At 46.7% G+C, this 13,437-nt stretch overlaps 1 protein-coding gene across 5 annotated transcripts in view; it reads right to left on the reverse strand.

Annotated features, from left to right (window-relative positions):
* The window catches only part of FLNB (filamin B), a 165,064-nt gene that overhangs the window by 29,546 nt on the left and 122,081 nt on the right, over positions 1-13,437 (reverse strand). For 2 of the 5 annotated variants that reach the window (XM_063661030.1, XM_054479642.2), the window contains exons 25-30: positions 11,913-12,080; positions 9,941-10,064; positions 7,868-8,024; positions 6,469-6,658; positions 4,120-4,367; positions 703-774 (exon numbers count right to left, since the gene is read on the reverse strand). In XM_063661030.1, coding sequence (XP_063517100.1) covers positions 703-774; positions 4,120-4,367; positions 6,469-6,658; positions 7,868-8,024; positions 9,941-10,064; positions 11,913-12,080 — 959 coding nt within the window. The remainder of the gene's footprint in view (positions 1-702; positions 775-4,119; positions 4,368-6,468; positions 6,659-7,867; positions 8,025-9,940; positions 10,065-11,912; positions 12,081-13,437) is intronic. The other 3 variants (XM_063661031.1, XM_054479644.2, XM_054479643.2) reach the window with 2 other exon arrangements.

The raw sequence follows: 13,437 nt of genomic DNA on the forward strand, positions 1-13,437 counted from the left end.
GGTCACTGGGTAAAGCAGACAACAGCAGGAGCTGGTGAAGCTACAGAGGGTAGAGCTGCTGGGAATTCTGCAAGCCAGTGAGGCCGGGATTTGGAAATGTGGCTGCCCATTGTGGTATGGGCTTTGTCTAAGTGGCTCCAGACTCAGGGTAGAACCTGAGGGACTGGAGAAGTCATGCTGACCAACTGTTAGCAATCACTCGGGAGTCTGTTTGTAAAATTCCCAGCAGCACCCATGGGAAAGTGGAAAAGTGAGAAACAGCAATGTCTATGAGTCCCAAGAGGCTCCATCTGGAAAGGTTTAGTTGCTTGTGGCCTGGAAAAGAAGGTGCATTTTAAGTGGCAGAGAGTAGCAGTGGGTGGCTTTCCCCCTGAACAGAAACTGAATGTGCAAGTGGCGGCTTTGAGAGGCAGCAGGAGGGCTGCAGACAGCAGTCTGTCTTTCTCTTTAAACACGGAGACAAACTGCACCGAGCGTGATCACAGACACGATGGCTGGCGATTCGTGGAGCACGGATGGTGACGCAAAGGTGATCTTATTACAGAAAAAGCAGGGATCATCGTGATGGGCTGATCAGTGAGGGGCACACCAATGACCAGGACACCCACAGGCCTTAAGCAATCCCAGAAGCAGATGGCAGATTTTCTGAAATGAAGGCTGAGTAAACACAGAAACACAAAAAGGAAAAAACCAAAATGGTACCCAGGGCCTGAATCCAGGGGGACATGCATTTACCGGTGCCTCCTCCACGGCTGTGACTTCCCCATCTGTGGCCTGGTCAGTGGCAAATGGAGATTAGTTGGGAACCATACTGGAAGGATACACTCAGTAGACTCTACCACCACAGAGCTGCTTCCCCCACTGCTCCATCTTGAACTGCAGTGAGCCACTCACTCTAGCGAAGGACACTTTCTTACTGCCCTTTTGGAAGGCAGTTGGTGTCCTCTCTTCAACTGTCAGATGCGCATACCCTGTGAGCCCACAACCCCACTTCTAGCACGCAGACCTAAGCTGGCGGGAGGCTCCATAGTTAACTGATGTGTGTAAGGACCTTGACTGATGCCATCTGTGGTTGTGCAAAACTAAAGCAACCTAATGTCCATCTGGAAGGGGTTTGGTCAAATAAATTCTGGTGAGTCTGTCCAGTGGAACATGGCAGTCAGGTCCAATGAATCAATATGTAAGGGTATCTATGGCACATTGAGGGAAGGAAGCAAGGTGCAAAAGCAGTATGTACAGTGTGACCCCAGGCATGAAAGTGAGGTGTGTGAAGTGTAAGCAGGTAAAAACTAACAGAAGGCATCTCTGCAGCACAGAATCAGGAAAAAGTTCTTTTTTTACTTGAGAAATATCTACTGTGGTCAATTATTTAATTTTTTTTGAGGCAGAGTTTTGCTCTGTCATCCAGGCTAGAGTGCAGTGGCGCAATCTCAGCTTACTACAGCCTCAACCTTCTGGGCTCAGGTGATCCTCCCACCTCAGCCTCCTGAGTAGTTGGGACTAGAGGCGTGCACCACCACACCAGGCTAATTATTATTATTATTTTTGGTAGAGATGGAGTCTCACTGTATTGCCCAGGCTGGTCTTAAACTCCTGGGCTCCAGCAACCCTCTCACCTTGGCCTCCCAAACTGCTGAGATTTCACGCGTGAGCCACCATGCTCAGCAGTTAATGTTTTTAAAGTTTTTATAAATTCATTTTCAACAAATCTTAGATTTCATGCTCCTGGCTGGGCGCAGTGGCTCACGTTGGTAATCCCAGCACTTTGGGAGGCCAAGGCAGGTGGATCACTGGAGGTCAGGAGTTACCAGCCTGGCCAACATGGTGAAACCCGTCTCTACTAAATATACAAAAAATAGCCAGGCGTGGTCGCGGGTGCCTATAATCCCAGCTACTCGGGAGGCTGAGGCAGGGGAACTGCTTGAATCCAGGAGGTGGAGGTTGCAGAGAGCTGAGATCGCACCACTGCACTCCAGCCTGGGTGACAGAGTGAGATTCTGTCTCAAAAAAAAAAAAAAAAAAAAAAGATTTAATGCTCCTGATTCAACAGAACCAACAGCAAGGGAACCCCTCTCAACACCCTCTTCCACCATAAGAAAGAATAAAAATCAGAAGGCCTCCCCTACAGAGGAAGGCCTATGTACCCATGTTAACTGCTTTGTGTGTATCTTGGGATCTGCAGAAAGGCAAAGGCAGCTCTGTGAGCTACATTTGGAACAGCCCTATCCTCTGCCTGCACAGGTTGGAGCTATGCAGGGACGTATCAGAAGGAAGATCTTTCAATGGCTGAGCTATGGCCTTTGGTCCAGGACTTCTCAAAGGCAATGGGCAGTTAAGCTGTTTGTCCATGACTCCATGTGCTGTGTGTGAATAGTGTATTTGATTAAACCACCCTGTGGGTCTCCTTGAGACATCTGCTATGACTGCAGTACTGGTCGGTGTCCTTTTTTGGCCTCAAACTTATAGAGAAAAGCAGGGAATCTACCCAACCAAAGCCAATGAACAGTCAGTCAGTCCATTCAGTCCATCTAGTTAAGGTTCTCTCCCTGGAATGAGAGAATAAAGACCCAAACCAGGTACTGTAGGTACTGTGGGTGATCGTCCCTTTCTGCCTTCAGCAGTGGTCAGGGGGCAGTGGGTAAACACAAATTATTCTTGCTTTGTGTGTATTCAGGGGCTAGAAGACACTTATTCTTACTGAGTTTAGAAGCCTCCACTTCTGCAAAAAGGGTCCTCAATTTTTTTACTCTGACTTTCTCACTTAGACCTTCCCAATATGGTCTTCTCTTACCCCCAACTCATTGCACCAGCAGGCCCATGGCCACTGCTCAGTGCTTGGCTGCTCTTCCCTCCTTCCACCTAATTCTAACCAACCAGATAAAACCTACTATGGGCTAAAAACAGATTCTGAAAACTACAACTGGTACCCTTCTCTGTGAATAAGGACATCAACTTCCCAGCTGTAAGTCTTTCTTCCTACAGGAGAAAAACACTCTTAAATGAACAATGTCAAAAGTTGACAAGTGTTTACATACTTGAGACATAAAAGAGCCTCCAGATCTCTGGCATGCTGTTTACAGATAAACAGACATCGATGGAAGGGAATAATACTACGACAGAGTATAGACTGTTTGGAAGAAAGTCCCTAAGCTTTGGAGTTTGGAATGGAGTCTTCATGCACCTCTCCATTGCTGCACAAAATGAAATAATTAGAAGGTGCTTTGTAGGCTGTGCACAAGGCCAGGTCATTAAGGGCCTATGAACCTTGTGGTCAAGTGCGGCTGCTGACTGCAGTATCAAAGGACACCAGTGAGGATGACAGCATGGTATTTGGTGTCTGTCTAGACCAGGCATGCTTCATTTGTAAAAAAGCCAACAATGCTTGGTTGTGAGGGTTCAATGAGGTAATGTCCCCAAGGTTTCTAACCCTTTTCCTGGTTGAAGGATATTCAGAAGAAGATCTATTATGCAATCATAAAAATAAATAAACAGAGGAAGATCTATAAGTAACTCAGAATTGAAAATGAAAGACCTTGGTCATTCACTAACCCAGGTGTTTGCATAATGGTTTCCTCCTTTTATTCCAGATGTTCCTAGCTGCAAAAGACAAGGTATTTCCCCCTCATACATAAGGTGTGATTCTTTCCAAAACACAAGTGGAGGCACTTTGAGTCCTGGGATATCAGAGTCAAGTCTCCAAACAAAACAGCATCAGGAAGCTCTCTCCTCCAGCCACGGAGAATGGCCATGAAGATGGAAAAAGGAAGAGCTGGCAGGTTAAAAACCTGTCATGTTTTATGTAGAAACATTTGCATAAAGGTGTGTTTTTCTGAAGAGTTATCTTTCAAAATGCCTGGGCTTAGGCCAGGATATTGCCCAAGTCTCTTATTATGATAGATATCTTGGTGGCCAGTAAGAGTCCCTAAAATTCCTTAGAGCCAAAGGGTCTCTGAGTTTCTAGAGATTACTCTGGGACTCCACAAGGTCCTGACTGCTTAACAAACTTTTTTCCAAAGGAAAAAAAAGGTGGAAGAGGATATCCTAGTCAGGGTTCAACAAACAGCAGCTGTTACAGTTTCCACCAATAACAGCATGCTCTGGAGAAGGAATTTTCCTTACCATGACAGTGAAGGGGCTGTTAGGAATATCAACACCACCGAAGCGCACATAGATCACATATGTGCCCGGTTTGGCAGCTGTGTAGAAGATGTCATAGGTTCCATCTTCATTCTCAATGACATCGGCCTCGGCCTCAGTGCCATCTGGGGTCAGAACCGTGCAGGTCACTTTCCCCTTCCCGGCAGTCTTGGCATCAACCACAAAGCCTACTTCTTCGCTAGTTTTCACAGTGGAGGCGATTCCAGGACCTGGAGAAGAGTTCAGGGGAAGAGAATGGAAGTATGGACACATGTCCTGGAGGCCCAAGAACAAATCATACCCATCCATGCTGTCTGTGCTTGTAAATGTTAGGCCTCCAATGCTGCCATTCAGAGGGATATCCCAAAGATCCCCTGAGCAGGTGTTGCTCAAAGGGTTACTTCATTAATTACTTACTAAATAAGGAGCATCTGTAAGCTCTGAGTGTTGACTAAAGGTTAGCCTGGGTTTGCCAGCATTTAAAGGTATGGCAATGAAGGTCGACTTTCAACAGCAAACATATTGGGCATTTTCTTAAGTGCCAGGTACACATAAAGGTGGGCAAGACACAGTCCCTGCTCTCAAGATGTTAACAGGGCCAGGCACCAAGAATGACAGTTCCAACTGCAGTGGAAATGCTGAAGAGGAACTAAGTTACAGAAAAAATCACAAACTGTTCCTCAGGGAAGTGTCTGGCAGCATATCTAGGCAAAGGTTCTAAGAATTTATATCCCAGGGTTGCCGCACTGACAAAGGGCTTCCTAAAGAAAGGAAACATGGCTGAACCCTGAAGGATGGGTGCTGTTAGCTAAGGGAGACTTGCAACCTCTCCCCAATGACCAGTCTCTCTCTGATTTCTGGCGCCCCTTTACACAGGATCCATACATCAGGAAATGCAGAAAAGCATGAACTAAAAGCACATTGGCAAATATAAGCCAAGTACGTAGGAGTAATAGGGAGAGTGGCAAGAACAGTTTGTTCAGGGAGTAGTGAAAGAGAAGACTGGAGTCAATCTGTGGAAGGCCCTGAATGACAGACCCAGAGGTGTGGCCAAAAGGCAAGTATTCAGCTCAGGATTCTGCCCAAGCTGGGAGAGGAAATAGGGCCTGCAAGGCAATGGGGAAGTCCCCATCCAACGTTAACATGCCATCAATTAGTAAAGATGATCTGGTTGTCGCTGGCAGCTGCATAGACCTAGGAGGTGTTGGATTGGCCAGCATTCCAAAATTTCTCTATTTTTTGCCATGGGTGAGCCAAAAAGGGCCACGCTGAGCAATTCACAACCTTGCCGTGAAAGCTCAGATTTTCTCCATTCAAAAAAAGATGGGTTATGAGAGAAACAGAACACATCAAGGGTGGTCCTGTGTTTAGTCTTCTTATTTAAAAAGAAGTAAATTTGTCTCATTTTAGAGATGGGGATTCATGTTTTAAAATCTGCTTGAGCAGCAGCACTGAGCTGCTCAAGGGCTGTTCTTAAAAACTGAAAGGCCGGCCGGGCGCGGTGTCTCACACCTGTAATCCCAGCACTTTGGGAGGCCGAAGAGGGTGGATCACTTGAGGCCAGGAGTTCAAGACCAGCCTGGCCAATTATGGTGAAACCCTGTCTCCACTAAAAATACAAAACTTAGCTGGGCATGGTGGTGGGCACCTGTGGTCCCAGCTACTCAGGACGCTGAGGCTGCAGTGAGCTGAGATTGCGTCACTGCACTCCAGCCTGGGCAATAGAGCAAGACTCCATCTCAAAAAAAAAAAAAAAAGCCTGTGACAGTCAATAGTTGTGTCTTAGAAACTGAAGGAAAAAGGAGGGAAAAAAAAAAGAGAAAGAAACCAAAGAAACTGTGATGCTCAAATATTCATGGAGAATTCCTGAGAGGTTTACACATGCATGATGAAAAAAACCTAGATCCTTAAATGTGTTTCTCTAATGCTGACCTGAAATGCTCTTGAATGAATCCTGAGTAACTACCTACTCCTAAAGGCAGAAATGTGCTGCTTTTCATGGGAGCCGCCATCAGAGTTGGGTTCTCAACACTTCAAAAGCATATAATAATAGTTATCATGTACCTGGCACCGTGCTAAGCATTTTTCATGCCTGACCTCATCTAATCTTTGCAGTAACCCTGTAAAACAGTCTCTATTCTTTAGAACAGCTTCTTGGATCTAAATATTCTCCAAATAAAAACAAAGAGCTTCAATCTATGTCAAACTGAAGTTCAGTGAGGTTGAGCGACGTGCCCAGATCATGTAGCCTGTAAGTCACAGAGAAGGGCTACAGCCCGGCTTTCTGATTGCAAAGCCTGTGCCCCTGACCTTGAGATGCCCTGTACTCACCCGTGGCCAGGCACTTGCTGGCATCACCCGTCTGTGTGGCTCGGATGCGATAAGGAGAAAGTGGAATGTTGTCACCCCCATAGGTGACCCCAATCATATAGCGTCCAGTCTTGTCGGGGATGTAGGTGACAGCATACGTGCCATCTTTATTGTCATGGACAATGGCTCTTTTGGGTTTTCCTTCTTGGTCCTGTGGATCATAGAGAAATGCTATTTAGGATGTTGTCAAGATGTAGAAAACATTCATGGAAAACCTTGACATATTTTCCTATTAGCGCTGCTAGTGGAAGGAGACAGAATTGATGGCTTAATACAATCTAGTTTTGTTTTGTTTTTGGGTAGGGAGAGTAGAGGGTCACTGATCCCTTTAACACCATGACAGACATGGCCAATTTTTAGTAATTTTGTTGTCAGGTGAACCAAGAGTGTCTTAGCTCGAAATCCTCTGAAATGTAGGGAGGGGAGGAGGCAGAGGCTTCTGCTCACACACCACCGCATCCAGTCTCCCTTTTCTCTTTATTAACAGGACCATAACTCTTAGCTAGGTGCACTGCTCCCAGAAGATGGGACTCCACTTCCTAGCATCCTTGCCACTAGGTAATGTGACTTGTGACCAACCCCCGACAAATGAGAAGGAAATGGAAGTCTATGACGGACTTTTGGCAGGGCTGCTTAAGAGAGCCAACTGAGCTGGGAGGACCCCTTTTTCCCCTTCTTTCTTCCTCCTTCTGGCCTGCCACGTGGATGTGATGGCCAGAGCACTGGCAGCCTTGTGGTCCAGGAGGAGACCTTAAGGACAGAAGCCACATGCTAGGTAGAGGAGCAGAGAGATGGAGCTGACTTCCTTGGTGAGCTGCAGGGCACCCAGGTGGCTTAACCTGGGCTTCATTAACAAGAGAGAATAATCTCATTTATTTCAGCCACTCTTATTTTAAGGCTTACTGTGATAGCAGCATAACTTAGTCTTAACTGATCCAAAGAGTAATTTAAAACATTTAAAAATAAAAACATAGGGGACGGGCACAGTGTCTCATGCCTGCAATCCCAGCACTTTGGGAGGTTGAGGCAGGCAGATTGCTTGAACCCAAGAGAGTTCAAGACCAGATTGGGCAACATGGTGAAACCCCATCTTTAAAAAAAATAAAAATAAAAACATAGGAATAGATGTAGTAAAAAAAAAACATGAAAATTCACCAAAAAGTGGTTCTTGGAGCTACACCCTCAAATCTCCCAGGCGAGCTGCTTATGCTTCTGCACATTTACTGACTCTTTGGTGGGGAAATCTAACAAACAACTTGCATTGAGTCAGAAATCGGTTATTGAAACCCTTGTTCTTAAATCTGGCCCGGAAATTAAGTTTTAGGATTAAGGTTTGGCTCAGAAAATAACTCCAAGTTACCGTTATTTGAACAGCAAGCAGGCCTTCCCCGGCATCTCGGGCATCAATTGCAAAGTCCACAGGTAGACTGGCAGGCACACCATAGGAACTAAGGCCGGGGCCACTGGCGGTCACTTTGCTGGCGTCATATGTGGGAAGGACCTTGACCTTGAAGGGACTTGATAGACACACACAAACACCCTAGTCAGTAAAGATACATGTCAACCCAGCTGCATCTGACTTTTCTTACACATAAGAGTGGGATGGAAAAGGGGGTTTCTACAGCAGATAAGATAGTGAGTTAGTCAAGGTGGCTAAGTCCAGCAGAAATTTACAACCCTGAGGTAGTAACCATTACATGACAGACTGGTTTTGCCCTGAGTGTGTTCCAAGGCAGCGGTCCCCAACCTTTTTGACACTAGGGACTGGTTTTGTGGAAGACCAGGCGGCGTGGTGGGGGAATGCTTTCAGGATAAAATTGTTCCACCTCAGATCATCAGGCATTAGTCTCGTTAGATTCTCTTAAGGAGAGTGCAATCTAGATCCCTCTCATGTGCAGTTCACAATAGGGTTTGCACTCCTATGAGAATCTAATGCAGCCGCTGATCTGACAGGAGGCGGAGCTCAGGCGGTAATGATCGCTCACCCACCGCTGTGCGGCCCAATTCCTAACATGGCCATGCACCCACACCAGTCCACGCTCCAAGGGCTGGGGACCTCTGTTCCAAGGGGTATATATAGTTTGGGGAGGAAGAGTTCACAAATTAGTTTGGGAAACACAGGGTTAAACACATTTAGCCCACTTTCGTTATGCTAAGATCATGGTCACCAAATGGAAAGAGAATACTGGAACTTCAGTTTTAATATTTATATCTCATCTTATTCTATATTCTGTATCTATAATTATTCTATATTTAGTATGCTTCATATGGTACATGGTATATTCGTGAAGCAATATACAATTTATAAATTACATATCTCTACATAGATAGAGCTCATATGCTTATCTCTATATAAAATATGTGTTAGGGGATATGGGTGAAAGTTTTTCATCTTAAGGGGCATGATTTTTTAAAAAAAGAAAAGAAAACCCTTAGAGATTGTTCCAAGAGGTGAAGAGCTTATGTAACATTTTTTTTTTTTTGTATTAATATCAACAAGGAACAAGGTTTCTATATAAAATCTTCTGGAAATGCTTTTATCAAGCAAACTCTGAAGTAAAGACCTTTGTCCTGTCCCAATCAGAAAACTACTTGCAGGTTCACCAAAACACCAAAAAGAAGCCTCTAATAAACTAATAAATTCTTTATTTCATCAATGATTCTCTACTACTACCGCTTTTTTTTTTTTTTTCAGAGATGTCAGCGGAGGGTCTATGTTGCCCAGGCTGGCCTCAAACTCTTGGGATCAAGTGATCCTCCCATCTCAGTCTCCCAAGTAGCTGGGATTACAGGCAAATCCCACCACACCTGGTTAGAATTTCCAGCTTCTTAATTTCAGCTCACCTTTAAACTAAAGATGTCTGAAAGGAATTGGGGGAGTGAGAGAGCAGGAGCCACAAATATCAAGGCTAGTGTGTGGTGACAAGTTGCAGGTTCTACGTAATACTTGCTGCCTCTATGGATGGGTAGATGGACTGATGGAGGAATGGATGGACTGATAGAGGAATGGATGGACTGATAGAGGAATGGATGGGTGGATGGATGGACTGATGGAGGAATGGATGAGTGGATGGATGGAATGATGGAGGAACGGATGGGTGGATGGACCGATGGAGGAATGGATGGGTGGATGGATGGACTGATGGAGGAATGGATGGGTGGATGGATGGGATGATGAAAGAATGGATGGATGGATGGATGGATGGATGGACTGATGGAGGAATGGATGCATGGATGGATGGACTGATGGAGGAATGGATGAGTAGATGGATGGAATGATGGAGGAATGGATGGGTGGATAGACTGATGGAGGAATGGATGGGTGGATGGATGGACTGACGGAGGAATGGATGAGTAGATGGATGGAATGATGGAGGAATGGATGGGTGGATGGACTGATGGAGGAATGGATGGGTGGATGGATGGAGCTTACCTGCGAGGAATCTCTTCATCAGCATATTTAACTGAGACCATGTAAGGTCCCTCCTGAGATGGGGTATAGGTTACTGTGTGTGTGCCATCTCCATTGTCCACCACGTTCACTGGCTCCACCAGGCCTGAGGACAGATATGAGAGGTTTAAGGAGCTGCCTGGCCTCAAATTTAATCCACCCTTGGCTGAGTCCGAAATAGGATCACATCCATCCCCAAGAGCTATTGGTTTCCACTGATGAGTAACATAAAGGCCAGCAACCATAATCACAGGCCTGAAAAAATCACAGGATCCCCAATTCATGGTTGCAGAAATGACCCCAAGAGACACCTTTAGCTCTTTGTGCTAAAATACACTCAATCTGCCCTAGAGTATAATTAAGGAGACTGCCTGTGCTTGCTGCTGGAGGGTGTATGTGGATGATGTGTGTTGAAGACACACTATAACCTTTCAAGCTGGTTAGGCAGGCTTAGGATGTGGCAATTTAACTCTACAGCTGAGACACTGCCAAAGAGTCCAGAACTGTGAAGAGCAAAAATTAACCAATGGGCTGGCTAGTCGAGACTTGTGGCCACCTTTGAGCAAAGAACACTGTGGTACCAGCATACTGGGGCATAGGTGCAGGGCAGGTGAGGGTGCCAATCTTATGGGGCAAGGGGACCCTCAAGGTGAAGCCTGTGGAGATGTCAGAGATTATGCTAAAACATAATCAAGGCACGCGTTGGGTTGCAGAGTCCAGATCCCAGCTTCCAACGTGATAGTCAACGATGGGTCAACTCCAAGGTAGGTTAATCAAAGCATGGCATGCTCATTAAGCAAAGCAGATGAGGCAGGTGTAAGCCAATTTTAGAAGTGAGGCCAGCAAGAAGCATTTGGGTTACATAATTCAGCAGCCATGTGAAAATGCAAACCTATCTTATTAAAGTCACCCTTCGGGTCACCTTTAAAGAACTCTGAAAGGGCTTTCAAGGGGCTGCGCCATGACTGGGAATCCATGTCATCAGCTAAAATCAAAAGGCTGTTACTTGAGAGTCCTTCATAATAGAGGCAGATATCCAAGTAAAGCTTCTCTTTCTTTCTTCTTTTTCTCCCTCACTTTCACACATACACAGGGACACACACATGCACACAAACGCATGCAGGTCCTGAAGCTCAGTAACTTCACAGAATCTGATCCCAGGCCCATGACCTCATTTCCCCCAAACCACTTCTGCCCTGAGCTTCAAAGGGCATAACCTCCTGCTGAACCCCATGAAGGAGAAGGTTCCTCTTCAAAGAGGTAAACCCCCATTTGCCACTTCTGTGAATCCAAGAACATATCACGGGGGAGGAAAATCCAGATTATGTAAGAAATTAGGCACACTGTCCTCTATGTGGGAGAAAGGCACATTTTAAGTGCTGGAGGAGGAAACATGGTCACTTACCAAAAAAGGCAAGTTCCAATGCATTTCAGGGCTTTGTCCCTATATGGCCAGCAAAGCTCATTCCCCCAAGACACCCTCTCTCTCTGGGGAATTGAGACAATGACAAAGCCATGTATCACGTGCATCATGTACCTGGCATTCCCAGAGGTTCTGGTATGTACCACATGGACACCAAGGTATCTCAATGAGTTATCACCTCCAAACCCCACCATCTGCCACATCCAGACCAACCCACCCCCTCACAAACGCTGAAACACATAATGAAACAGTCGCCACCATATTACATATGACAGCCCAAATACTGCTGCTTCCTCTAAGAAACTGATAGCCATATTATTAAATGGGGGGACAGATCACTGGAGAAATAACAAGCCTGCTTACTTGTAAGCAGGAATTTCTACTGTTTAACTAGAACATGAAACAATAATTTTTTTTTAAATTTAATTTTAAGCTCATGAGCAAACTGAAAAGCAAAGCATCTGCTCTGGGTCATGGCTGCCCCTGCCTGGGGCAGATGAATGTCTGCAGGAAGGCAGGGTGCATACTTACCTCGTGGGCCCAGGACCCTCACTTCCAGCGGAGCCAGGCCAGCCTTGCTGCTGTCCACCGTGAAGGACTGCAGGACACGGGCTCGGACGCCTGAGCCTAGCCCGGGGCCGGCAATCTTGACCTTGCTGGGGTCCACAACATCCTTCACAGGAACCCTGAAGGGGCTGCCTGGAAGAGAGGTCATGGGATTCTGAGCACAAGCTGGGAACTGGAGACCACCTTGTGCACAGCCAGAATGGCACTGCTGCTCCCCCGGGACCTCGGCCATGCAGGCCTTGGTCAGCTCCCCCTGCCTCGCTGTGTGCACTGCTCATGTGCCGGCTCATTGTTGTCAACCATTCTCACAGAGCACCTACTACGTGCAGATGTTGTGCCAGGTGATGGATCCTGGGTGGTTAACACCCCCCAGGAACCCACAATGCAGGAGAAGGATGAGGCAAGCAAGTCACTCTAACATCCTACATATTTGGGGTGTGGAAAGTGGAGCACTCAGGAGGCAGTTAACCTGGTCTGCGGGAGACCACAGAAAGCTTTCCAGTAACATCTCAGTTGCGGCACAAGAGGGAGCAGACAGAGAGGTGCTCCAAGTAGAGAGGCCTCAGCATGTGCAGGAGCCTAGAGGCAAGGGAGCAGACAGGCTGCTGGAGCAACTGAAGGAGGAAGCCAAGTGGTGGAACAACAGAACGGAGAGAGATGGGCAGGCCCTGCAGCCCACATCCAGCCTGTCTCCCACACATGGCTCCTGTGTGTCCCCCAGACTCCTCTCCCTCCAATGCAGCTGGCACCTTCTGACCACACTCAGCCTTCTCGGTCACCCGGCCACCTGGTGAAGCCTTGCTGTCTTCCTGAGTGTAAGCTGAGCTCCTGCTGCATGGCTGACTCCACGGGGGACCCTAAGGGCCTCTGACTCCTTGAGGGTGTCAGTTTTAAAGATGAAGCACAGAGGAGTCGAGGAGAGGAGATAGCGATTTGCTAGAGAAGTGCTAAACAGAGAAACAAGGGCTGGGCCAAGGATGCTCATGGACTCCACTGTGGAGGGAGAGCTCCGCATCCAGCATATGGCAGCATGCCTCAGGCAACCACGCCCATCACCAAGGGGCTACATGCACCTCTGCCTTGCATGGGAGTCCTGGTGCTCCCCATGGTATCTGGCAAAGTTAATGACTGCCGTGAAAGCTGAGGGATCTCTGCTTTGCATCCCAGAGAATTTATACTTTGTAGAATTAGAGATGGTAGACAGCCAAGACACACAAAGAATTGTCCCTGGCTTTCTAACAACAGCTGGGTTTCAACAGCATCCAGGTCTTTAGCTATGTGAAATAAATGGCTGGCCCTGGCAAACAAGCACAGGCCTCCACAGTGGGGTGAGAGGAACAAAAGGGGGCTTTACTTTAGAGAGTGACAGTTGAGGATTTCAATGTCAACAGCTGATGGCAAGGGACTACCTCTGAGGCCAATCTTTAAGTCAGAGCCTCCACTAGAAGTTGTCTGAGCTCAGCATGAGAGCAGCCAAAAACCAACAAAC

This window comes from Pongo pygmaeus, chromosome 2 (genome assembly GCF_028885625.2).
Source record: "Pongo pygmaeus isolate AG05252 chromosome 2, NHGRI_mPonPyg2-v2.0_pri, whole genome shotgun sequence".
Lineage (NCBI taxonomy): Eukaryota > Metazoa > Chordata > Mammalia > Primates > Hominidae > Pongo > Pongo pygmaeus.